Source organism: Heptranchias perlo, chromosome 19, assembly GCF_035084215.1.
Source record: "Heptranchias perlo isolate sHepPer1 chromosome 19, sHepPer1.hap1, whole genome shotgun sequence".
Classification (NCBI taxonomy): Eukaryota; Metazoa; Chordata; class Chondrichthyes; order Hexanchiformes; family Hexanchidae; genus Heptranchias; species Heptranchias perlo.
Window position 1 is genome coordinate 1,176,104 of NC_090343.1, and position 27,590 is coordinate 1,203,693.

At 48.8% G+C, this 27,590-nt stretch overlaps 1 protein-coding gene across 1 annotated transcript in view; it reads left to right on the top strand.

The window, feature by feature from the left end:
• The window catches only part of LOC137335057 (matrix metalloproteinase-24), a 40,337-nt gene extending 14,382 nt beyond the window's left edge, over positions 1-25,955 (top strand). The window contains exons 4-9 of the mRNA XM_068000134.1: positions 9,166-9,327; positions 11,904-12,118; positions 13,095-13,233; positions 17,368-17,518; positions 18,582-18,697; positions 21,135-25,955. Of these exons, the coding sequence (XP_067856235.1) occupies positions 9,166-9,327; positions 11,904-12,118; positions 13,095-13,233; positions 17,368-17,518; positions 18,582-18,697; positions 21,135-21,472 (1,121 nt within the window). The 3' untranslated portion in view covers positions 21,473-25,955. The remainder of the gene's footprint in view (positions 1-9,165; positions 9,328-11,903; positions 12,119-13,094; positions 13,234-17,367; positions 17,519-18,581; positions 18,698-21,134) is intronic.
• The last annotated feature ends 1,635 nt before the right edge of the window (positions 25,956-27,590 follow it).

The window sequence follows — 27,590 nt, forward strand, 5'->3', positions numbered from 1 at the left end:
GAAACAGCAGAGACCAGAAAAAGTCTGCCTAGGGAGGAGATAATTGATAAACCAATCAAACTTAGAGAGGATAAAACCCCCGGTCCGGACAGATTGCATTCACGCATATTAAAAGAAGTTAGGAGATAGCAGAGGCACTGTTACATATATATAAAAATTCATTAGAAAAGGGAGTAGTGCCAGAGGACTGGCGGACAGCTAATGTGATTCCCATATTTAAAAGGGGAGATAGAACCAGTCCAGGGAACTATAGACCAATTAGCTTAACGTCGGTGGCAGGAAAGATAATGGAATCCTCACTCAAAGATGTAACAGAGAAACATCTAGAAAATGAAAATATAATAAAGAATAGTCAGCACGGATTTCAGAAGGGAAGGCCATGCTTGACCTAACTTATTGAATTCTTTGAAGAAGTAACAGAAAGGGTAGACAAGGGTAATGCAGTAGATGTAATATATTTGGATTTTCAAAAGGCCTTCGATAAGGTACCGCATAGTAGACTCATGACTAAGGTCAGAGGATGTGGAGTCGGGGACAAGTAGCAGAATGGATAGCAAGCTGGCTACAAAACAGAAAACAGAGAGTAGGGGTTAAAGGTAGTTAATCAGACTGGCAAAAGGTAGGAAGTGGTGTTCCACAGGGATCGGTGCTGGGTTCACTGTTGTTCACCATTTACATCAATGATTTGGACTCAGGAATCGGAAGTACAATTTCAATATTTGCAGACAACACCAAATTGGGGATACAGTTAATACTGAGGAGGACTGCAACAAAATACAGGAAGACATTAATAAACTTGCAGAATGGGTGTGTAATTGGCAAATGAATTTCAATATAGATAAGTGTGAGGTATTACATTTTGGTAGGAAGAATAAGAGAGCCACATATTCCTTGGATAATAAGAGTCTAAATGGAGTAGAGGAGCAGAGGGATCTGGGGGTACAGATACACAAATCACTAAAAGTAGTGACGCAGGTTAATAAGACATAAAAAAGCAAACCAAGCCCTGGGGTTCATTCCTAGAGGGATAGAATTGAAAAGCAGAGAAGTTATCTTGAACTTGTATAGAACCTTGATTAGACCTCACTTGGAGTATTGTGAACAGTTCTGGTCTCCATATTATAAAAAGTTGTAAACAATTTTACAACACCAAGTTATAGTCCAACAAATTTATTTTAAATTTCACAAGCTTTCGGAGGCTTCCTCCTTCCTCAGGTGAATGATGTGGAAATGAAATTTTTGAATCCTTCGCATTTGTAAATCACAGAACAATGCCTGGTGATTACTGCCCGTTGCCAAGGCAATCACAGTGAGCAGACAGAAAGGTGTCACCTAAAAGGCCACCGAATATACAAACCCCCCCAAAAAAAAGAGAGAGAGAGAGAAGGAAGACAGTCAATGACCCGTTATATTAAAAACAGATAACATTTGTTCGCTGGTGGGGTTACGTGTAGTGTGACATGAACCCAAGATCCCGGTTGAGGCCGTTCTCATGGGTGCGGAACTTGGCTATCAACCTCTGCTCGACGATTTTGCGTTGTCGTGTGTCTCAAAGGCCGCCCCGGAGTATGCTTACCCGAAGGTCTGTGGCTGAATGTCCATGACTGCTGAAGTGTTCCCCGACAGGGAGAGAACCCTCCTGTTTGGCGATTGTTGGCGAGACCATGCAGACGCTGCGACAACGGATGAACGGACACCGCGCAACAATCGCCAAACAGGAGGGTTCTCTCCCTGTCGGGGAACACTTCAGCAGTCATGGACATTCAGCCACCGACCTTCGGGTAAGCATACTCCGGGGCGGCCTTCGAGACACACGACAACGCAAAATCGTCGAGCAGAGGTTGATAGCCAAGTTCCGCACCCATGAGGATGGCCTCAACCGGGATCTTGGGTTCATGTCACACTACACGTAACCCCACCAGCGAACAAATGTTATCTGTTTTTAATATAACGGGTCATTGACTGTCTTCCTTCTCTCTCTCTCTTTTTTTTTGGGGGTTTGTAGGTCTTTTAGGTGACACCTCTCTGTCTGCTCACTGTGATTGCCTTGGCAACGGGCAGTAATCACCAGGCATTGTTCTGTGATTTACAAATGCGAAGGATTCGAAAATTTCATTTCCACACCATTCACCTGAGGAAGGAGGAAGCCTCCGAAAGCTTGTGAAATTTAAAATAAATTTGTTGGACTATAACTTGGTGTTGTAAAATTGTTTACAATTGTCAACCCCAGTCCATCACCGGCATCTCCACATCATATTATAAAAAGGATACAGAGGCACTGGAGAAGATGCAAAAAAGATTTACCAGGATGATACCAGAACTGAGAGGTTATACTTATCAGGAAAGATTGAACAATCTGGGGCTCTTGTCTCTAGAAAAGAGAAGACTGAGGGGTGACCTGACAGAGGTCTTTAAGATTATGAATGGGTTTGATAGGGTAGACATAGAGAAGATGTTTCCACTTGCAGGGGTGACCAGAACTACGAGCCATAAATATAAGATAGTCACTAATAAATCCAATAGGGAATTCAGGAGAAACTTCTTTACCCAGAGAGTGGTGAGAATGTGCAACTCGCCACCATAAGGAGTAGTTGAGGTAAATAGCATTGAAGCATTTAAAGGGAAGCTCGATAAACACATGAGGGAGAAAGGAATAGAAGGAGATGCTGATAGGGTGAGATGAAGTAGGGAGGGAGGATGCTCTCGAGGAGCATGAATGGACCTGTTGGGCCGAATGGCCTGTTTCTGTACTGTAGATTCTATGTAATGGATGTTTGCATTCGATAGCTGGCAGTAGTTGGTGCAGTGATTCCTGTTTAGCGTTCTGTGAACACGCTGGAGCCTTCGCTCTGGGCTACACTCAGTCACTCACCAGCCAGTCGCCAGGTCCAGTCTAGCAATCAGTGCTGAGGCAAATTGGGTTTGTTTTTTGAAGAAGATTTTTAACCAACATTATTCCTTTAAAACAAATCAAACAGTCACTGTGAATTCTGGTCAAATTTCAGATCCTTATTTATTTCTGTCATTCAATTAATGTTTTCGTGGAATATTTTTGTTTAAGCAGCGAGTATCGATGACGTCATCGGCGAAGCAGCTGAACCTGATGGTGTGAGCGATAAACAAACATCACACTGGAAGGAGGCAAACTCTGAAACCCCCCCGGGTACTGACTGTATCGGTGCCCGCACACTATCTGACTCAGTAACGGCTCCCAATCAGTTTCCCTGGATGCTGTTATCACTAAATATCTAAATATTCAATAACAGAAAAAGGACAAACGCAAATAAAAGGAATTAGTGGAGAATAGCCATAGTCCTGAGAACTGATGATGAAACACACTCCTCAGTTAGCTCCTCGATGGGAGCTGCAGACTTCTAACCCGAGAGTGAAATCCCAGCCATGTACTGAAGGGTGAGACGTAGCCAATCAGCCAGAGGGTCAAGGCCTGCTGTAGGACCTTGGTAGCCTGGTACTCCAGGGAATCTCAGGCACTTTATCAACCATAGATCAGGCTCTTAGATGCATTCCTCCCGTTTTTCCTCTGCATTAAAACTTTGCCTAGCAACCCCCTTGCTTAAATCCATCCTTGTTGGCCAATCGCATCCTTCCTCCACAGCCCTTCTCACTGCCTGTCAGACCTGGATGAGCTGAAATTCCCTCCAGCTTAATGTTGAGACAGCTGAAGCCATTCTCTTCAGCTCTTGCCAGTGCTGGATGTACCTCTGGCCTTCACTTCATCAATATTCCTGGCAACCACAGCAACAGAACCTTAGTGTACAGCCTCAACCTGTGACGACTTTCCGTCACCACATATATCTCCCTTGCAAGGTAACTTTCTTCCACCAGTCCAGCACAGTCAGAGACCCTAATCCATGTCTTCATTATCTCCAGGTTGGATTTATGAAATTACCTCCTGGCCGGAATCCACTGCAATTCACTCAGTGCCATGGCCGTTGTCATAGGAACAGAAGGAGGCCATTCAGCCTCTCGAGCCTGTTCTGCCATTCAATTAGATCATGACTGATCTGTATCTTAACCCCATCTACCCGCCTTGCTTCTGTAACCCTTAATACCCTTACCTAACAAAAATCTATCCATCTCAGTTTTGAAATTTTCAGTTGACCCCCAGCCTCAACAGCTTTTTAGGGGCGAGAGTTCCAGATTTGGGCTGAGAAGTGATTTAGCAAAAGTGGACTGGAAACAGCTACTTAAAGGTAAATCAGTGACAGAGCAGTGGGAGGCATTCAAGGGGAGATTCAAGGGGTTCAGAGTAAATATGTTCCCACAAAGAAAAAGGGTGGAACTCCCAAATCTAGAGCCCCCTGGATGTCAAGGAGCATTCAGGGTAAGATAAGGCAAAAAAAGGAAGCTTATGTCAGATACCGAGAGCTCAATACTGCAGAAAGCCAAGAGGAGTATAGAAAGAGCAGGGGTGAAATTAAAAGGGAAATTAAGAAAGCAAAGAGAGGGCATAAAAAAATGGCAAATAAAATCAAGGAAAATCCAAAGATGTTTTATAAATACATAAAGAGCAAGAGGATAACTAAGGAAAGAGTAGGGCCGATTAGAGACCAAAAAGGTAACCTATGTGTGAAGGCGGAAGATGTGGGTACGGTTCTTAATGAATACTTTGCGTCTGTCTTCACAAAAGAGGGGGATGATGCAGAGATTGTAGTTAAGGAGGAGGAGTGTGAAATATTGGATGGGATAAACATAGTGAGAGAGGAAGTATTAAAGGATTTAGCATCTTTGAAAGTTGATAAATCGCCAGGGCCAGATGAAATGTATCCCAGGCTGTTAAGAGATACAAGGGAGGAAATAGCGGAGGCTCTGACCATCATTTTCCAATCCTCACTGGCTACAGGCGTGGTACCGGAGGATTGGAGGACTGCTAATGTTGTATCGTTGTTTAAAAAGGAAGAAAGAGATAGACCGAGTAATTACAGGCCAGTCAGTCTAACCTCGGTAGTGGGCAAATTATTGGAATCAATTCTGAGGAACAGCATAAATCGTCATTTAGAAAGGCACGGGTTAATCAAGGATAGTCTTCATGGATTTGCTAAGGGAAGTGTCTGACTAACTTGATTGAATATTTTGAGCAGGTAACAAGGGGGTCAATGAAGGTAATGTGTTTGACGTAGTGTACTGGATTTTAGCAAGGCTTTTGACAAGGTCCCACATGGCAGACTAGTCAAAAAAGTAAAAGCCCATGGGATTCAAGGGAAAGTGGCTAGTTGGATCCAAAATTGGCTCAGTGGCAGGAAGTAAAGGGTAATGGTCGATGGGTGTTTTTGTGACTGGAAGGCTGGTTCCAGTGGGGTTCCGCAAGGCTCAGTACTAGGTCCCTTGCTTTGAGTGATCTATATTAATGATTTCGACTTGAATGTGGGGGGCTTGATCAAGATGATACAAAAATTGTCCGTGTGGTTGATAGTGAGGAGGAAAGCTGTAGACTGCAGGAAGATATCAATGGACTGGTCAGCTGGACAGAAAAGTGGAATTCAATCCGGAGAAGTGTGAGGTAATGTATTTGGGGAGGACAAACAAGGCAAGGGAATACACAATAAATGGGAGGATACTGAGAGGTGTAGAGGAAGTGAGGGACCTTGGAGTGCATGTCCACCTGAAGGTAGCAGGACAGGTAGATAAGGTGGTTATGAAGGAATACGGGATACTTTCCTTTATTAGCCGAGACATAGAATATAAGAGCAGGGAGGTTATACTGGAACTGTATAAAACATTGGTTAGACCACAGCTTGAGTACTGTGTTCAGTTCTGGTCACCACATTTACAGGAAGGATGTAATTGCACTAGAGAGGGTGCAGAGGAGATTTACGAGGATGTTGCCAGGACTGGAGAATTTTAGCTATGAGGAAAGATTGGATAGGCTGGGGTTGTTTTCTTTGGAACAGAGGAGGCTGGGGGGAGATTTAATTGAGGTGTACAAAATTATGAGGGGCCTCGATAGAGTGGATAGGGAGGACCTATTTCCCTTAGCGGAGAGGTCAATAACCAGGGGGCATAGATTTAAAGTGATTGGTAGAAGGATTAGAGGGGAGCTGAGAAAATGTTTTTTCACCCAGAGGGTGGTGGGGGTCTGGAACTCACCGCCTGAAAGGGTGGTAGAGGCAGAAACCCTCAAGTCATTTAAAAAGTACTTGGATATGCACCTGAAGTGCCGTAACCTACAGGGCTACGGACCAAGTGGGATTAGGATGAGTGGCACATTTTTGGCCGCGCAGACACAATGGGCCAAATGGCCTCCTTCTGTGCGTAAATTTTCTATGACTCTATGATTTCCACTACCCCAAAGTGTTCTACTCTTGTCCAGGTTCATGAATGCTAGTATTTCCCATTATGGGCCACCAGGATAGGCCAGAGGCAATCAACACAAGCCCATACCCCGGCAGAGCCTAGTGCCAGCAGAAACTCGAGAAAGTTAGTGTATCAGGCCTCTGAATTCAGAGCCTTCAGATGGTTGATGAAGATAAGGTCACAGGCTCCTATTACCTCTAAACATCTAGTATCATAGAAAGTTTAGGGCACAGAAGGAGGCCATTCGGCCCATCGTGTCCGCGCCAGCTGAGAAAATTTCCCCATGATGCTTCCTGAATTGCTGGAACCATGGAGATGTCATGTCAAGATAAAGAACTGGAGTAGAGTGTAAAATTAAATGGGCATGCTGGCATCTTGTTTCATTTATATTTGGGGGCAACACGGGAGAAACTTTACAGAAGCTTCTCAGGCGATTAAATGGGTGGGTAGAGTCCATGATAGGGGAGAGTGTACATGGGCTGTGGGAGGAGATTAAATGGGTGGGGAGAGTCCATGATAGGGGAGAGTGTACATGGGCTGTGGGAGGAGATTAAATGGGTGGGGAGTCTGTGATAGGGGAGAGTGTACATGGGCTGTGGGAGGAGAGTAAATGGGTGGGGAGAGTCCATGATAGGGGAGAGTGTACATGGGCTGTGGGAGGAGATTAAATGGGTGGGTAGAGTCCATGATAGGGGAGAGTGTACATGGGCTGTGGGAGGAGAGTAAATGGGTGGGTAGAGTCCATGATAGGGGAGAGTGTACATGGGCTGTGGGAGGAGATTAAATGGGTGGGGAGAGTCCATGATAGGGGAGAGTGTACATGGGCTGTGGGAGGAGATTAAATGGGTGGGTAGAGTCCATGATAGGGGAGAGTGTACATGGGCTGTGGGAGGAGATTAAATGGGTGGGGAGAGTCCATGATAGGGGAGAGTGTACATGGGCTGTGGGAGGAGATTAAATGGGTGGGGAGAGTCCATGATAGGGGAGAGTGTACATGGGCTGTGGGAGGAGATTAAATGGGTGGGGAGAGTCTATGATAGAGGAGAGTGTACATGGGCTGTGGGAGGAGATTAAATGGGTGGTAGAGTCCATGATAGGGGAGAGCAGTGGCGGAGCCACTGTGGGGTCAGGAGGGTCCTAACCCCTCCCATCATTTTGAGGTTGGCCAACGAGGCTTTGACGGACCGCCTCCAATTCGCTCCCAGGAACCTCTCATTAGCCTTCAGTCTCCAGGTTAGGCCTGTGAGTCTGGGCAGGTCTCGACTCAGCCTTCAGACTCAGGATATTGGTATTGCCCAGTTCCAGTTAATCCCGAGTTCAACTCTAGTCGATCAAAAACCAACTGTGCCTCTGGGCTAGAGTGTACGTGAGTCACGGAAGGAGAAAGTGAGATGGGTCCAATGGTCTTTTCTTGTCCTGTGTTTGCTTGTTTTTATGAACTATCCCAGTGAGAGCAATCTCACCAAGAGCTCAGGTGTTTGCCAGATGGAAGATGTCTGGGGAGGTGGCACAGAGCAATCTCATTGGAGGCCTTTGATGTCATGTTTATTTCTGTTATGTTTGTGTTCCTCCTTCTACTCACGGCATTAAAAGAAAAAATGTCAGCGCAGTGTGAGAATGTATGGCCGGCCATTCGCCCCGTCCACCCGATGCCGCACGCAGACCCCTCACTCTGCAAGGTCCACAAGTTAATGACTGTGAGAAACTTTTAGTTTTAACCATTTCTTTGTAATCCTGATGGTTGGTTCTCTTGGTTTTTGAACAGAATCCTTCTCATCCAATGTATCATTCTCCCTTTCCCTCTTTTTTCCACTGTATCACTTTCTCTTTCTTCCCTCTCACCCCCAACTGCTCTTTTTCTTTCTCTCTGTCTCTCTTCCCCCTCTCTCTACCTCTGTCTCTTCTTCTCTCTTTCTCCCCTTGCTGTTTCTGTTTCTCTCCCGTCTCTGTCTCTCTATCTCTCCCCATCCATCTTTCTCTCTGCGTCTCTCTCTGCGTCTCTCTCTCTTCCATACTATGACCACAAATCTGTGTTCCCATCTGACAATTTATGAAAAGACTGTGCCCACAGACACTGCCTGTCCAGTGTGATGCTGTATAAAGAGATGTAGACATGCTGCATTTATATAGGGCTCTCCACAACCTCAGGACATCCCAAAGCGTTTTACACCAGTGAAGTACTTTTGAAGTGTGGTCACTGTTGTAATGTAGGAAATGCGGCAGCAAATTTGCACAATTTGATAATGACCAGTTATTCTGTTTTCAATAATATTGGTTGAGGATAAATATTGGCCAAGACATCGGGAGAACTCCCCTGCTCTTCTTCGAAATAGTGCCATGGGATCGTTTACCTGAGAAGGTAGACGGGGCCTCGGTTTAACATCTCATCTGAAAGACAGCACTTCCAACAGTGCAGCACTCCCTCACTACTGGCACTGGAGAGTCAGCCTGGATTATGGGGCTCAAGTCTCTGGAGTGGGGCTTAAACCCACGACTTTCTGACTCAGAGGCAAGAGTGACACCACTGAGCCACAGCTGAGGCCTTACTGTAGGATTATCAGGGTCTTTCAACATATGGCAAACGTCAGACTGGGAAAGGAAAGAAGAAAAAATGTTGACTTTTGGTACCTGCATAAATATTGAAATACAATATAAACATGATTTTAATTCATAGCTGTGTAGAGGAGCCATCTGTGAATGAGGTATGTGGAAGTAGGAACTGTGGGTAACAACTTGATGCAATCCTGGCAAGATGAGGTTAACAGGGGAAGGAGAGTTGGAGGGGGTGGGTACGTTTGGAGGCAATAGATTTTCAGTATTGGGTCAATCTTCCTTTTCTTTCCTTCCCAGGAAATGACCTGTTCTTGGTGGCAGTCCATGAACTTGGACATGCTTTGGGTCTGGAACACTCCAACGACCCCAGTGCTATCATGGCTCCCTTTTACCAATACATGGACACAGAAAACTTCAAACTACCGCAGGATGATTTGCAAGGCATCCAGAAGATATACGGTTTGTAATCTAAGCATTCAATCACCTTCTTTCCATTTCTCTAGAAGAATCACCAAGCCCTGATGGTGCTGAGGGTGAATTTCCATTTTTAAGCTATTTTTTCCACTTCCCCCATTCTTCTGTTTTAATGTGCCTCCCCCATAGCTGAGTAGCCAGGCTGGTGACTGGCGTTCATGCTCCTGCCATCCCACTTTGTACCTGACCGTAGGAGGTATCGTACGGGGAGAGTCAGGGTAACTGATTGGGTTTTTCTCTTCCTGTATAGGTAAAGCTAGTTTGCTGCTCAGCACCTTCTGAGATTAGAGCTCTGCCTGTGAGGGAATCACAAGTTTAGTAGATACAAATGAAAAAGGCCATTCAGCCCATCCTTTACAGAACTCAACTGTCTCCGAGGATTTCCCTCCACCTGGCAGTCCACTCCCCATGTTGATCACTCAGCTCCCTGTTGCCTCACTGTCCTTGTTTAATTTGAAGTAATATTCCAGATTTACCCATGCAGTTTAGAAAGAATTAGAAAAAAAGACAGAATGTACATCTATATATAGGACCTTATCATGCCCTCAGCACAGCCCAAAATGCTTCATGACCAATGAATTGCTTTTGAAATGTACATACTTTCAGCAGGGGTAATGGAGACCAATAACATTGGCCAACAATCCCCTGCAGTTCCCCAGGGACACTGCAGCCAACCACAGTGCAGCAAATGAGACCAGCCAACTCAGCAGAGACTATGATGCAAACCTGGGCCTTCCTGGTCTGTGGGTCAGAAATAGGGCCTTGGGGGCAATTTTAACCCAACTTGCTGGTTTTATACCCCGCCCGATTTGAAGTAATATTAGCCAGGGTGTTAAACCAGAACTCCACCTGATCCCTTGGGTTTCCCGCCTGGCCAGTTAGGTTAGAATGATCCCCCTTTACCTCTGACCCACAGGGACAGGGTCACTCCATGTCCAGTATAGAAAATCATTCAGTCTGAAATTCATTACAAAGCAGTAGCATGTCAAGAGAATCAGATCATGATACCAAATTAATGAAGCTTTGCTGTTCCCCTCCATGTGTTAGAGCCTCATAACAGACCAGACCAGTACCCACTTACAAACCAACTCAGCAACTTGATTTGTTGCAGACTGTAAACCCTCTTGATCCATCAACATGTTAGTTGCAATGAAGAAGTAAAGAGAATGTTTAACTCATCTTGTGGTGACAGAATGACAGCATCTGTTGGATCTCTGGCGGACTGTGCCACAGGGTGACGGGACACGGGTTCATGCAAGTTCCTGGAGCTGGCCGTTCCATCACAGAATCACAAAAAGTTACGTTCGCAAGGACACCATTCGGCCCATCATCCCTGTGCTGGTGCTAGCTCCACACTGAAGGCATCTCCTCTAATCCCATTTCCCTGGTGCTTTCTTGTTCTCTTAAAAAACCTCCTTCAAATGATTTTCTAAACTCATTTTAAGTATGATTATTGACTCGGAGGAAACACCAAGCAGCACTTCTCGAGAAAGAGCAAGTCAGCCTGGGCCAGTCGCAGGCAACTCTCATCAGCTGGCACAGAAATAACAAAAGCTTTGCTCAGGGCATCAAGGGGCCTGTGCCGGGGGGGCTGGAGGTCTGTGTCGGGGGTCTGGGGGCCTGTGCCGGGTGGGGGGTCTGTGCTGGGAGGGGGGTCTGTGCTGGGGTGGAGGGGGGTCTGTGCTGGGAGGGGGGTCTGTGGTGGGGTGAGGGGGGTCTGTGGTGGGGTGGAGGGGGGTCTGTGCTGGGAGGGGGGTCTGTGGTGGGGTGAGGGGGGTCTGTGGTGGGGTGAGGGGGGTCTGTGCTGGGAGGGGGGGCTCTGTGCCGGGTGAGGGGGGTCTGTGCTGGGAGGGGGGTCTGTGGTGGGGTGGGGGGGGTCTGTGCTGGGGGGGTCTGGGGCTCTGTGCCGGGTGAGGGGGGTCTGTGCTGGGAGGGGGGTCTGTGCTGGGAGGGGGGTCTGTGCTGGGTGAGGGGGGTCTGTGGTGGGGTGGGGGGGTCTGTGCTGGGAGGGGGGGGTGTCTGTGGTGGGGTGGGGGGGTATATGCAGGGGGGGTCTGGGGCTCTGTGCCGGGTGAGGAGGGTCTGTGCTGGGAGGGGGGTCTGTGCTGGGTGAGGGGGGTCTGTGGTGGGGTGGGGGGGTCTGTGCTGGGAGGGGGGGGTGTCTGTGGTGGGGTGGGGGGGTCTGTGCTGGGAGGGGGGGTGTCTGTGGTGTGGTGGGGGGGTATATGCAGGGGGGGTCTGGGGCTCTGTGCCGGGTGAGGAGGGTCTGTGCTGGGAGGAGGGGGTCTGTGGTGGGGGGGTGAGGTTATGCGCCAGGGCTGCTTAGCTTCCAGTAGGAAACCTGCAGACAGCCTAAAAACATCTGTGCGAAGGTGAGAACCAAACACATAAACTTTAATTTTATTTTTCTGATTTGTAATTCACTTTTAGCAGTTGCAGGTTTAAGATTACAGGAAGTTGATTATTTGAATTATGTTCCAAGTTTGCACAGACTGACTGTTGCCCTGTCTCATTGGTTTTGGAAACCTGTGAATTATTCTGTGTCTTGTGGTGGTTTCTAGGCCCCCCCACCGAGGCTCTGGAACCCACCAGGCCTCTGCCGACCATCTCCGCACGCAGGATCCACTCTACTTCAGAAAGAAAGCACGACCGTCAGTCCCGGCCTCACCGACCCCCCTCTGGAGAGAGACCTTCGACCCCCGGCTCTAAACCCAGTATCTGCGATGGGCATTTCAACACAGTGGCCTTGTTCCGAGGGGAAATGTTTGTTTTCAAGGCGAGTGGGTGTTGAATATTAATCAGTTAGAATGGGTTTTGTTTATAAATGTCAGAGTGTTGCTCAGTCTGTTAGCATCACTCCCTGATCAGGAGGAGTGACATGGGGCTTGAGCCTAAGGTTTTGCCTGTGTCACTCATTAGGACGTTGACCAGAGTGACCCAGGATGAAACATCAACGTTTGTTTAGCAAACCGTTTTGTTTACAGAATCACAGTGACATAAAGTCACATCAGAACAGCAACTGCATCACTAGCACACAATGCCCTTTTCATGAATATGGTGCATTCCTCTCTGAATCCCCTCTTAACTTAAACCACAGCACCTAGTGATGGAGACAGCATCATCAATTAGTCAACATCCTAATATCATCCAAAGTCTTGCCATCTCTGTGATCGGGTGGATCCTGTGGAAAGGGGATGATTCTTTGCCGGATAGAAGAGTGGTCCCAGCCTTGTGCCAATCACTGTGCCAATCACTAACCATCATTGTGCCAGTCCTTGTAACAATCACTGTGCCAGTGACTGTACCCAATCACTGTGCCTGTACTCCAGTGCACATCACTACTGTACCATCTAGAAGTGATTAGACCTCTAAAATGTGCTGCTGTCTTAGATGAAATTTGTCAGTGGGTAAACAGTATTAATTGTGCTGAGCAGTAAAAATTGGGAGAAGAATTCATTGTGATGGGGGTGAATGGAAGAGCTCTGATCCACTGAGAGCCTTTGCTTTGATCAGCTGTGCGTTGCTCTAGAGTTGATTGTGCTTTGTACAGGGTAAATTCAGCAATCCTGTGCTCCCAGTGGGGAGCCTCACTCATCAGGAGCATGTTCAGAGATAGGGCAACTACACAAACACTACGTCTCTGAGCCACACTCCCAACGAGTAAGACCCCCGACTGTGAGCCAAGGATCAATGAATAAAGACTTCTTAGTGCATATTTAATGTGAGTTTGTAACGGGAGATTGTTGTTACAGGATCGCTGGTTCTGGCGTCTCCGCAATAACCGTGTGCAGGAAGGGTACCCGATGCAGATTGAACAATTCTGGAAAGGACTTCCCACCAGGATTGATGCAGCTTATGAGAGATCAGATGGGAAATTTGTTTTCTTTAAAGGTAAGATAGGTGTGTAATCATAGAATCATAAATTTCAGCACAATTACCCCTCTGTACTGGCGAGTCTGCTCCAATTCAATTTTCCTGCAATGGAAGATGCAATGGATGGTAATGAAGGAGAGAGGGAAGGGGCAATGAGAGAGAGGGGGAGTGGGCAGAAGCTGGGAGTGCCATTCATCAGTGGGAAAAGAATGTGACTGGCAGCATTTATTGGAGGGGGAGAGTTTCAGTTTGAAACAAAGGATGGAGTGACGAGTTCCAGCAGGAACTGGAATGAGAAGAACTGGGAGTGGTGAAGGAGGTGCAACGATCTCTGTGAGGGGGTGGGGAGTTGGATGGGGTACAGTGTGTGTGTGAGAGGGTGGGGAGTTGGATGGGGTACAGTGTGTGTGTGAGAGGGTGGGGAGTTGGATGGGGTACAGTGTGTGTGTGAGAGGGTGGGGAGTTGGATGGGGTACAATGTGTGTGAGGGTGGGGAGTTGGATGGGACACAGTGTGTGTGTGAGAGGGTGGGGAGTTGGATGGGGTACAATGTGTGTGAGGGTGGGGAGTTGGATGGGGTACAGTGTGTGTGTGAGAGGGTGGGGAGTTGGATGGGACACAGTGTGTGTGTGAGGGGGTGGGGAGTTGGATGGGGTACAGTGTGCGTGTGAGAGAGTGGGGAGTTGGATGGGGTACAGTGTGTGTGTGAGAGGGTGGGGAGTTGGATGGGACACAGTGTGTGTGTGAGAGGGTGGGGAGTTGGATGGGGTACAGTGTGTGTGTGAGAGGGTGGGGAGTTGGATGGGGTACAGTGTGTGTGTGAGAGGGTGGGGAGTTGGATGGGGTACAGTGTGTGTGTGAGAGGGTGGGGAGTTGGATGGGGTACAGTGTGTGTGTGAGAGGGTGGGAAGTTGGATGGGGTACAGTGTGTGTGTGAGAGGGTGGGGAGTTGGATGGGGTACAGTGTCTCCGAACAGGTCCACGGTGGGGATGAGTGTCTCTGTGAACAGGCGTTCAGGGGATCGAGGTGGGGGGTCTCTGGGATCGAGGTGGGGGGTCTCTGGGATCTGGGTGGGGGGTCTCAGAGATTGGGGTGGGGGATCTCGGGGATCTGTGTGGGGGAGGCTTTAGTTGGAGGAGCAGTTGCTGAGCTAAGTTCCATTGAGTCTACAGCACAGCAACAGGCCATTCGGCCCAACTGGTTCATGCTGGTCTTTATGCTCCACATGAGCCTCCTCCCTCCCTCCTTCATCTCACCCTATCAGAGTATCCTTCTATTCCTTTCTCCCTCATGTGTTTATCCAGCTTCCCCTTAAATGTAGGAACATAGGAACAGGAGTAGGCATTTCAGCCCCTCGTGCCTGCTCCGCCATTTGATAAGATCATGGCTGATCTGTGATCTAACTCCATATACCTGCCTTTGGCCCATATCCCTTAATATCTTTGGTTGCCAAAAAACTATCTAGCTCAGATTTAAATTTAGCAATTGAGCAAGCATCAATTGCCGTTCGCGGAAGAGAGTTCCAAACTTCTACAACCCTTTGTGTGTAGAAATGTTTTCTAATCTCGCTCCTGAAAGGTCTGGCTCTAATTTTTAGACTGTGCCCCCTACTCCTAGAATCCCCAACCAGCGGAAATAGTTTCTCTCTATCCACCCTATCCGTTCCCCTTAATATCTTATGAACTTCGATCAGATCACCCCTTAACCTTCGAAACTCCAGAGAATACAACCCCAATTTTTGTAATCTCTCCTCGTAACTTAACCCTTGAAGTCCGGGTATCATTCTAGTAAACCTACGCTGCACTCCCTCCAAGGCCAATATGTCCTTCCGAAGGTGCGGTGCCCAGAACTGCTCACAGTACTCCAGGTGCGGTCTAACCAGGGTTTTGTATAGCTGCAGCATAACCTCTGCCCCCTTGTACACTAGTCCTCTAGATATAAAGGCCAGCATTCCATTTGCCTTCTTGATTATTTTCTGCACCTGTTCCTGACACTTCAATGATCGATGTACCTGAACCCCTAAGTCCCTTTGGACATCCACTGTTTTTAACTTTTTACCATTTAGAAAGTACCCTGTTCTATCCTTTTTTGATCCAAAGTGGATGACCTCACATTTGTCTACATCGAATTCCATTTGCCACAGTTTTGCCCATTCACCTAATCTATCAATATCCCTTTGTAATTTTATGTTTTCATCTACACTGCTTACAATGCCACCAATCTTTGTGTCATCGGCAAACTTAGATATGAGACTTTCTATGCCTTCATCTAAGTCGTTAATAAATATTGTGAATAATTGAGGCCCCAAGACAGATCCCTGCGGGTATTCGCCTCAACCACTCCTTGTGGGAGTGAGTTCCACATTCTCACCACTCTCTGGGTAAAGAAGTTTCACCTGAATTCCCGATTGGATTTATTAGTGACTGTTTTATTTTTGTGACCTCTAGTTCTGGTCTCTCCCACAAGTGGAAACAAAGTGGTCCAGTTCATTTGTTGAAAATTGTTTTCCATTTTTTAGATTATTATAATCTATTAATTGTGAAATAAAAAAGTGATTTAAATTAACCTGACTACATCATTTTTGATGTAAAAATTCAACTTTTCAGTGGAAGGAGACACCTGGAACTGTGCAGGAAATGGGCCTCCAGGTTGAGAAGGCTGTTAAAAAGCATACGGGATCGTGGGCTTTATAAATAGAGGCACAGAGTACAAAAGTATGGAAGTTACAATGAACCTTTATAAAACACTGGTTCAACCACAACTGGAGGATTGTGTCCAGTTCTGGGCACCGCACTTTAGGAAAGATGTGAAGGCCTTAGAGAGGGTGCAGAGAGATTTACTAGAATGGTTCCAGGGATGAGGGACTTTAGTTATGTGGAGAGACTGGAGAAGCTGGGGTTGCTCTCCTTAGAGCAGAGAAGGTTAAGGGGAGATTTGATCGAGGCTGTGCTGGTGCGGGAGGGGGCGGGGGTAGCTGGGCCTTGATGGCGGTGGTGGGTTGGGGGGGCGGCTGTGCCTGGGGATCTGGGGTGGGAGCTGGGCCTGGAGGCCCGTGCCGGGGGTGGGGGCTGGTCCGTGCCGGGGGTGAGAGGCTGGCCTGGGGGGCCATACCTCGGGCGGGGGGGGGGGGGGTTGGTGGCAGGGCCTTGGGGCCGTACCGGGGGGAGTGGGTTGGGTGCGGGGTCCGGGCATGGGGGGCCATGCCGGGGGGGCTGGACCTGGGTTGGCTGGGCCATGCCGGGGGTGGGGGGGGCTGGGCCTGTGGTCATGCGGGGGGTGCTGAGCCATGCCCGTAGGGGGGAGTGGAGGCTGGGCCCTGGGAGACCATGCTGGGGGTGGCGGAGGGATGGCGGGGGGGCGCTGAGCCTGGGTGGGCTGGGCCGAGGTTTCAGCCGGGCGATGCTAGCAGCCCAACCCACCAAATTGGGGTGCAGAGGATCTGGATAGGCACCAGCGCCTCCGATACAGGAATGAAACGTTACCAGGCTCCCTTACTCTGGCCCGGGACAGCTTCACAGGGAGTCTGGTACTTCACCTCAGTTTTTTTTATCGGACTGACAGTGGGGGCCAGGATTTTCTCTGCTATTGCACTCCGGAGGCAATCCGATGGGAACGAAATGCCTGGATGGTCCCGGCAGCTGCTGTTGACTGTTTCCACTGGGCATTGGCAGCACTGAGACAACCTGTGTTCTGCCCTCTGCCCTCAGGCCTGGCAGACAGGAAAGGGAAGGGGGTAAAAATACAGCAAACACGGGGCGGGGAGGGGCGAGGGGGGGGTATTAAGCAAAACAGTCTTCTCCCTTCCCCTCCTAAAGATACAGTCATTCCTCCATCTCCCTGGTACTTCACTCAAGTCGCCATTCTGCAGATTCCGGCCTAGAGTGTCAGAAGGAGACATCATGTTGAGCCCCATTCTGTCCTGACCTCACATCCAGACACAAGGCCTTTCCAGCGGGGATCTCCTTTCAGTAACGAGATCAGACTGGAGCAGATCCGGGGCCTCCTGGTTCAGTGATCCAAGAAGTCATTGGATGAGCTCTCCTCTGGGTTAAGCAAAAAACTCAGCAGCAAAAGATTTAAAGATCGAACCACCAATTCTGTTTGCTTTTGTCACAACGAATGATGTGAAATTTGTTGTTACTGTTTCACAGGAGACAAGTACTGGGTGTTCAAGGAGGTGACAGCAGAGCCTGGCTATCCTCACGGCCTGGTTGAGTTGGGCAAAGGTCTCCCACAGGACGGGATCGATACTGCACTGCGCTGGGAGCCCGTGGGCAAAACCTATTTCTTCAAAGGGAACAAGTAATCTCAATTTCTTTGAGTTCTGTAGCTAAAATATTGACTGTGTTTCCAAAAGTGGGGTGTATATGTGAACAATATGAGCATTTTGTTCCAGTTATTCACAGAGAAATATTCCTCACATTATATTTTCATTATTCACATCCTATTTTCAGTCTCAGTCGGTAGCTCTCGTGTCTCTGAGTCAGAAGGTTGTAAGTTTAACCCTCCCAGTCCCAGAGTTTGAGCTCCTAATCTAGGTCGACACTCCACTGTAGCCCTGAGAGAGCTGCCTTTTCACACCTGCGTCTTCTGACCTCTCTGCCTGTCCCAGGGTGTTAAAGACCCCACAGGGCTATTTGAAGAGGAGCAGGGAGTTTCCCCAATATCCAGGCCAATCTTCCTCCCTCAACTAACACCACCAACAACAGATCTCATTACTGTTTGTGGGATCTTGTCATGCACAGAATGGCTGCTGAGTTAGCCAGATAACAGTCACTGTAATTCGTTGTATGTGAAGCGCTTTGAGACGTTTCTGAGAAACTTGATCAGGTGCTATATAAATGCAGGACTTTCTTCCTTTAACCCATTAGAACCAGATTGCCGTGTGTTTGTGTCTCTGTTTTGTGAGGTTAACAGTGCCTGTTGCTGTAACTGGACACTCCAGGATAGTCATCCGGTGTTTATTGGTTAGTACATCTAACTTCATCTTTTTATTCAATGCTGTTCCTCCTCCCAAGTGAATCCACAGCCCTGTAAACACAGCAGTGAAAGTCACCATGAGCAGGAACAGCGCTCCAGGCTAATTTCTCACGCTCCCCACACCAGGAGTGTTGAGGTCAATTGTGACGCTGCTAACTCACATGAACTAACTCAGAACAGACCACTGACCAACCTTGGCCCTTCCTGATCTGTGTGACTCCGTCCTGCCCCAGACAGTATACTCACTCATCAAGACACTGGGAGGGTGACACTCCTTCACCTGTCGATACGGTTGGAGTTTGCTAAGAAATGTGCCCAGTACTGAGTGATAGACTCAGCCAGTGGCACTGAATGGGTGACATGATGCTGTCGCTTGGTTTGACAGGTACTGGAGGTATAATGAGGAGAAGCAGGCATCAGACCCTGGATACCCCAAACCTATCACCATATGGAAGGGAATCCCAGATGCACCGCAGGGCGCATTCGTGAGCAAAGAAGGAAGTAAGTATATAACAGAGAGATGGAGTGTTTATACCTGTTGAGTGTTAGTGAGTCGGTGACAGTAACTTGGTAGTTATGGTTATGGACGAGCACCCCAGGGGTTGCGAGTTCAAACCCACCAGGACAAGTTGTGGAATTGAATTCAATAAATCCGGTCATTTCAGGATGGCCACAGAACAAAATAACCATGAAATCTGCCAAATTGCTTTGAAAACCGAACTGGAGTGTGAGTGGGCACCGGTATCGGGGGATGTGCCGGGACCGGTATCAGGGGGAATGTGCCGGGACCGGTATCTGGGGGAATGTGCCGGGACCGGTATCGGGGGATGTGCCGGGACCGGTATCTGGGGGAATGTGCCGGGACCGGTATCGGGGGATGTGTTGGGACCGGTATCGGGGGATGTGCCGGGACCGGTATCGGGGGATGTGTTGGGACCGGTATCGGGGGATGTGTTGGGACCGGTATCGGGGGATGTGTTGGGACTGGTATCGGGGGATGTGTTGGGACCGGTATCGGGGGATGTGCCGGGACCGGTATCGGGGGATGTGTTGGGACCGGTATCGGGGGATGTGCCGGGACCGGTATCGGGGAATGTGCCGGGACCGGTATCGGGGGGGTGTGCCGGGACCGGTATCGGGGGATGTGCCGGGACCGGTATCGGGGGATGTGCCGGGACCGGTATCGGGGGATGTGCCGGGACCGGTATCGGGGGGAATGTGCCGGGACCGGTATCGGGGGGGTGTGCCGGGACCGGTATCGGGGGATGTGCCGGGACCGGTATCGGGGAATGTGTTGGGACCGGTATCGGGGGATGTGCCGGGACCGGTATCGGGGAATGTGCCGGGACCGGTATCGGGGGGGATGTGCCGGGACCGGTATCGGGGGATGTGCCGGGACCGGTATCGGGGGATGTGCCGGGACCGGTATCGGGGGATGTGCCGGGACCGGTATCGGGGGATGTGCCGGGACCGGTATCGGGGGATGTGCTGGGACCGGTATCGGGGGATGTGCCGGGACCGGTATCGGGGGATGTGCCGGGACCGGTATCGGGGGATGTGCCGGGATCGGGGGGATGTGTTGGGACCGGTATCGGGGGATGTGCCGGGACCGGTATCGGGGGATGTGCCGGGACCGGTATCGGGGGATGTGTTGGGACCGGTATCGGGGGATGTGCCGGGACCGGTATCGGGGGATGTGCCGGGACCGGTATCGGGGGATGTGTTGGGACCGGTATCGGGGGATGTGCCGGGACCGGTATCGGGGGATGTGTTGGGACCGGTATCGGGGGATGTGCCGGGACCGGTATCGGGGGATGTGCCGGGACCGGTATCGGGGGATGTGCCGGGACCGGTATCGGGGGGAATGTGCCGGGACCGGTATCGGGGGGGTGTGCCGGGACCGGTATCGGGGGATGTGCCGGGACCGGTATCGGGGAATGTGTTGGGACCGGTATCGGGGGATGTGCCGGGACCGGTATCGGGGAATGTGCCGGGACCGGTATCGGGGGGGATGTGCCGGGACCGGTATCGGGGGATGTGCCGGGACCGGTATCGGGGGATGTGCCGGGACCGGTATCGGGGGATGTGCCGGGACCGGTATCGGGGGATGTGCCGGGACCGGTATCGGGGGATGTGCTGGGACCGGTATCGGGGGATGTGCCGGGACCGGTATCGGGGGATGTGCCGGGACCGGTATCGGGGGATGTGCCGGGACCGGTATCGGGGGATGTGCCGGGACCGGTATCGGGGGATGTGCCGGGACCGGTATCGGGGGATGTGCCGGGACCGGTATCGGGGGGATGTGTTGGGACCGGTATCGGGGGATGTGCCGGGACCGGTATCGGGGGATGTGCCGGGACCGGTATCGGGGGATGTGTTGGGACCGGTATCGGGGGATGTGCCGGGACCGGTATCGGGGGATGTGCCGGGACCGGTATCGGGGGGATGTGTTGGGACCGGTATCGGGGGATGTGCCGGGACCAGTATCGGGGGATGTGCTGGGACCGGTATCGGGGGATGTGTTGGGACCGGTATCGGGGGATGTGCCGGGACCAGTATCGGGGCCTGTGTCGGCAGTGTTCTGCCAATCTCCAGGGTACCGGTATTTTGTTGAAGTCAGTCACATCTGTCTCCTGAAGAGTGAAACCTGGAACTTGTGTAAAGAGGAGGTGAGGTGCAGCTCTCTGTAGTTAATTGGCGGAGTTTGCTGCGCTGGGTACTGGCAAATAGAGCAAAGTCAATGAGAATGATGCACAGAAACACTGAACTATGCAGCAGACCAGGAAGCCATTCAGCCCATCGTGCCTGTACTGCCCCTTTCCTGGAGCAATCCAAATCTAATCCCACTGCCCCACACAACCTGCTGATTATAAATTGGAAGCTACGAGTGTAAAGGATCTTCCTATTGTTTTAATTTTCTTTCTATTTTTTCAATCAGCTTACACATATTTTTACAAAGGGAAGCAGTACTGGAAGTTTGACAACCAGAAGCTGCTTGTGGAGCCTGGGTACCCTCGGTCGATACTCAAGGACTGGATGGGCTGCAACCACAAAGATGTCGACACAAGCAAAGACAGACATCGACCGAATGACGATGTGGACATCATGGTTCAGATCAATGATGTGCCCAGCACAGTGAATGCCATCGCCGTTGTCATACCCTGCATCCTGTCCCTCTGCATCTTGGTGCTTGTCTACACTATCTTCCAGTTCAAGCAGAAAGGGTCCCAACAGAACCTGGTGTACTGCAAACGCTCGGTGCAAGAGTGGGTATGAAGATAAGCACACAAAAAGACAGGTGTTTTAAAAATGTCATTGGTTCACATGAGGGCTATTTGTGAATGAGGCAAGAATCTTCCGACAGTGGGAAAGATGACTCAAGCCTAGAATCTCTGAACCGTGGGGTATTTGTGGTGTTTCTACTGCTGAACAAGAGAACAGGAAGGGGAGCCTCCCCCAACATACATCTCATATTTTTACTACGATGCCTCATTCTTGTTTTTGGTGTGCCATTTTGTGTAGGCCCAGTCTGCGTGTGTGCTTCGATATGTTGTTGGTTGGACCTTCTTGGGTGAAGAAGGAAAACACCACTGAAGACATAAGGACAAACTCCATCTCTTTGATTCTTCATACTGTAAACCAGCAACCTTCAATGTAGTTGGATGTTTTCTTGTTTGGGATACACTTATGCCACAATATGTTCTTTGAAAACTAAAAACATCAATGGAAAGAAATGTTGAATGAGAGAGGATTTTACTGGTCATGAAAAATGAGAGAACGTATAACACTACTTGGACAGAGATCTTGACTCTTCATAAAAAGGGAGCGTCATTTTATTACACATTACCTGGAACAATAGGAAAAAGAGAAAATGTGGGTTAATGAATCTACAGGGGATTTTAAACATTTCAATGTTATTTGAAATATGTGGGGGCCAAAATATCTACAATAGTTAAACAGCCTTAAAACATTTTTCTTTTGTTAGTTGTTTGGTCAGGTCTTTGAATGTCAACATTAACAAGAGTCTTTGTGAACTTTCATCAGTATGTCATTAATGAAACTGTGACCAGTCTGTTGCTATGGCAACAGAGGCCTAATAACATTCAGGCCTAATCAGGCCTAGCATGCTAAGCAGTCAGTGTTAGCATTACCTGTCAAGTGTACTGGTAGATCCAGGCCCATGGTGCCCCACATCCAGTGTCTTCAAGTCATTGAACAAACAAAAGTGCCACTTGATAGTCTGTCAGAGGAAAGGTGGTGTAATTACTATCTGAAAAGAAAAAAATGGCTTGGAAGTGACCAGGATTTGGTGGCTGAGCTGAATCACAGTATTATAGAGCTGCAGATCGGGCTTGATCTGTGTTAAAATTGACTGGAATGACTGTGACAGTCAGTTAATGACATAATATTGATACTGATGGATGAGGTATTAAACGGAGCTTCAGATGAAGGTCATTTGCCAGTTAAAGTTCTTACTGTAGTTGAGCTGATGTTCCTATTGACTATTGGTCACAATGCACTGATTCTGATAGGCAGGAAGGCTTTGGAACAGGTGTGCAATAAGACAGTGATTGAAAGCACAGTAAAGTTCTGACCTACAGTCAATCTCTTACTAAACAGGTCGCCAATTCAAAGAAAGTGAGTTTTTTTGTCTACACTAAAATATTTGAAAAAGCAAGGAAATGCCATTTTGGATCAAACATTTTAGAGTTCCCTTTCACAACCAAAATTTCAAATGGCTCATTTTAACCATGTGTCATGAAGTTTCAGACAGTGTTTTTTGGAGGGGAAGGGAAGAATTTATTCAGATTGGCAACCATAAAATCTAGTTGTGAATGACTACTGTTATCACCAATATTAACGTACTGGATGGATAAAATGGCAGCCATGAACCCATTGTTGACCAACCATTTTGTCACAGTTGTCAGTTTTATCTGGCTCAATTAAACATTATTGGCCCCATGGAGTCGGACTGCTTAAGATTATCTTTTCTCAGCTGATGAGAGCTGTGAGCTGCAGGATAAGCGAAGCGGCCATTTTGTAAGAGATTGTTAATCTGTCACCAGTAATTCCTCATCACTCCTGAGGATATAGTCTGATTGGAACCTGTTCCATTCTGCTTTAAAATCTGTAGCTATTGATATGTTTAATCGAGATTTTAATCACTACCCGAACAAAACACAGGCAAGCTGAAAATTGTTGATCAAAAGGTGTCCGTTAAGTTTTTTAAGTTTTGGGAAGAAATAATGGATCTTATGAAAGTGTTTAAATTGATCGCTTACATGAAAATTGATTGTAAAATATATTGTTACCACAACATTGTCTACGTGACATTGACTGGGTTGTAGACAGTCTTGCTGCTCCATCACAAGGCGCTTGGATGGTTTAAATATTAACTGATTATTAATTTATTTTGTAAACTATCCTATCTCCTCTCGTCTTCCTCTGGAGACTGGTAAAATGTAACGTTAAATATTTTAGCAGCTACACGAGGAACCATTTCAATTGCTGCTATCCTGATGATCAAGGGGAAAAGCACAGGTGAATTTCTCCACAACTTCTGAATTAGTTTGATTTTTTTTTGCCTTGACAGATTTCAAGTACTCCAGAAACTCTGAGATTCAGACTTAATGGTCTGATTTTATCTCTGGATTTTCTCACTGCTTGTTTACACAGACCAAGAGTCTTCTGTTTCAGAATGCTGCCACCTTGGCAGCAGATGGTTATCAGCTTTAGCTGAATTTCAAACTTCAAATCATTAACAAATAAGCACTTAAAAATTTAAGTCCTTTCATGTTTCATCTGTGGTACAATTATGTTTCCAACATTCCATGAAGGTTACAAACAGCCACTGTCGCAATCAAAATGGCTGCCAAAATGGTGCAGCAATCAAAATGGTGGTTAGTCAGCTTGTATTAAAGGATTGAGATTTATCAGTAATGTTCGATGCAGTCGGCTGGTTTATGTGCACCAGAGGAAACATTGAGGGTTTGAGCTGACTTGTATAGGTGTAAATGTTGGGAAAAGATAATGTAGAAATTCTTTGCGAAGGTTAACAAAAATCATGGAAAGTTTCACAAGATTGTCACGGTTTCTTTGCTTGACTTTGCCCTTTTATTTACTGAGTCATCATTACCTTCTAGTAGGAATGATGGAGTGCACCAATTATCCAAGGTTTTAGTTCCCTTTAGAGGAACTAGAAATCTCGTCTCTTTTGGGATGAGGCTGATTCGCAATATTGAAGTTGTCCAATTTTTGAGCAATCTCTTTTGCTGTTTGTGAGTGAAAGTGAATAGATTGTGGAAATCTCCAGGTTAAATGGGGTGAAAGATTCGAATCTCTCTGCTCGTCTTTACTGAACAGCGTTTCCAGTGACAGCCCAGATCTCGTGAACATTTCCTGTAATCCTGTCCCTTCGACAAACACCCAACCTAAGACATTCAACCTTTTTGCAAAATTCTCACATTTTTCTTGGAAGACTTTTTGTGTGAGCCAATTGTTGTTGAAATAAAAACAGAAAATACTGGAAACACTCAGCGGGTCAGGAGACTGGAGAGTGAAACAGAGTAAATGTCTCAGGTCAATGACCTTTCATCAGAACCCAACCAATTATTGTTGGGTTCAGATTAGATTTGATCTGGTTAACTTGGGTACACCTCTGAACCCACAAATCATTGGCTCTTGCCGTGAAGTTCACCTTTCGCTCTTGTTTTATGGGAGGGATGAGGTGCAATTTCATTAATTGGGCAAGTTCGGATTGGAAACAGAGGGCTCGATTTTCAGGAGAAGGAGTGGGGGCGGGGGGCTCCGAAAATCGCTGAAATCCCAAGCGGGTTTGGAGAGGGCAGTGGGATTCCATGCTGTGGCTGGTTTCCCACGGGTGCAGGGTGTAATCGATTGCACCCATACAGCAATCCGAGCACCTCCATGCGAACCAGGACTGTTCATCAACAGGAAGGGCTATCACTCCATCAACACTCAGCTCATTTGTGACCACCGCAAAAGATTCCTTCATGTATGCGCCAAATTCCCCTGCAGCTGCCACGATTCCTTCATTTTTCAGGAATCCAACATCCTGCCCCTCTTCCACGCACCAAACACCCTTAAGGGCTTGCTCCTCGGGGACGAGGGATACCCCCTGCACACGTGGCTCATGACACCTCTGAGGAACCCCCATCCCCAACTGCCATCAGCGTCGCTATAACGGCAGCCACATCACCACCAGGTCTACAATTGAGCATGTTATAGGGCTGCTCAAGATGCGCTTCAGGTGCCTTGATCGTTCTGGGGGAGAGCTTCACAACAGAGAGGGGGGCCGCTTGAGGAGGCCTCATCCACACCTGCCACCCATATTGAGGAGTAGGAGGAGGAGGCAGGGGAGGAGGAGGAGGAGCAACCCATGGGCAGAGCAGCGGCTCACCTGGCTGCTCGTGAGGCCAGGGAGTCACTGATATGTGAACGGTTCTCCTAACATCAGACAGTGTGTGAAGAGTCCAGTCCTCACACCACCTGGATAGAGCAGCGGCCACACCAGCACCACCCACCACCCCTCCCCACACAAAACAGGCCTGCAACTACACATAGACCCACTGTGGAGTGACCCAATGGGTGGCATCAAGTGTCGGCGTTCACGATGAACCTCACGAAGGGGCAGTATGACAGCAGCCAGCCGAGAATGGCCAAGACGTGGCAGTAGTGGTGACAATAATAATATTTCATGTGAGTGTAACAAAAATCAACTCTAAATAAAAAACATGACCAACCGTCAAACACCCTTGTGCATCCCCTTTGTGCTCACAAAACCTTCGCCTTTCGCTTCCGACTACTCCCACGTGGTGCCTCCCCTGTGGCTGCAGCAGAGGTAGTGACAGGTTGCTCTTGTTCATGCCCTGACCGATTAGATGCTTTGGGCCGACGCCCTCTGGGTTTGGGTGCCCGTGAGGGCCTCTCCAAAGACTGCTCCACCTGCACCTGTGCAGGGGCAGACTCGGCCACCTGGAGAGGGGGCAGCATTGCGGGTACTAGTTGAGAGGGGGTCAACGGGTGAGACATGGGAGCACTTTGAGTGGTGTCCCCACTTCCATGTCCCCTTTCGCTGTCATCCCTCCTTTGGACAACAGTTTGGAGGACATGTGTGAAGCCTTGTAAGGCCAATGCCAGAGTATCTGCCTGCCTGTTTAAGGCGGCAGAATGTTGTTCACCCTGAGTCTGGACGGCCATTGTCAGGGCCTCAATGGATTCATTTGTGAGCCGTGCTTGAAGCTCAATGGAGGCTAGCCTTCTCTCCATCGCAGACATTCCCACACTTACCCATGACAGTATCTCAGAGATTCCCTCCCGTACCTGTGCCACCATTCCACTCATGCAGGAGTTGGACTCCTCCATCCTCTGCACTATTGTGGAGAGTGCGCTGCCCCTCGATCATTCTCCTTTTAAAGGATGGCCCCCAGGGTTCAGCATCTGTGTCCAGCTGAGCTGAGCCTGGAGAAGAGTGCTCCCACCAACGCGGACTCTCCACAGCTGCCCCTGCCATCAGTGTCTGCTCGTGCTCACGTGTGGTAACTCACCATGTGCAAACCCAATTAACTGCGGACTGAGACCCACCGAGGTGTGAGTATCTGCGCTGGTGGATGGCTCGCTCAGATGTGACGGTGCCCCCTCAGAGCCGACAGGTCCTCTGAGGAATCGCCCTCTGCCGTCACAGCAGTCGCTGAAGGCCCTGTAAGAGAACAGAGGCAATATTAAGCATGGTGACAGATGGATCATGTTGCGATGAGCATACTGAGGTGCTGAAGATGGCGAGGCATGTTAACATCAATTGTGAGTGCTGAATGTTAAAGTTCTGTCACCAGCCGTTTGTCGGGTGCCAGTCTCGGTGTCCCCGACGGGCAGACACTCGAGGATGCGGCTCAGCTCCAGCGCCTTCGGCTCCGCGTCCGTGAGGATGACCTAATGTTGCGGCCCGCCTCCGGTCTTCGCCCTCTCTCGTGCATTCTGGGCTCTTCTCCTATAAGGGGATAAGTCATGATGTGGAGATGCCGGTGATGGACTGGGGTTGACAATTGTAAACAATTTTACAACACCAAGTTATAGTCCAGCAATTTTATTTTAAATTCACAAGCTTTCGGAGGCTTCCTCCTTCCTCAGGAGTCTCTGATCCAGGAAAGAGTGCGGAGAGTTTCAGCAGCAATTTCTGCAGCTCAATGACTTTTTCCAGAGATTTGTTTGCCATTCTGTCAACACAGACCTGGACTTACTTCTCACTGCTCCTGACAAAGTGAGAGCACTGAGGAATTCTCACTCCCAACCCCTCCACCCTCCTCCCCTCGATCCCCACAGTCAGGGCTTCTCAGGAGCAGGTCCGGCCAGTTCCAATGGGCAGATCCTTTTCTGC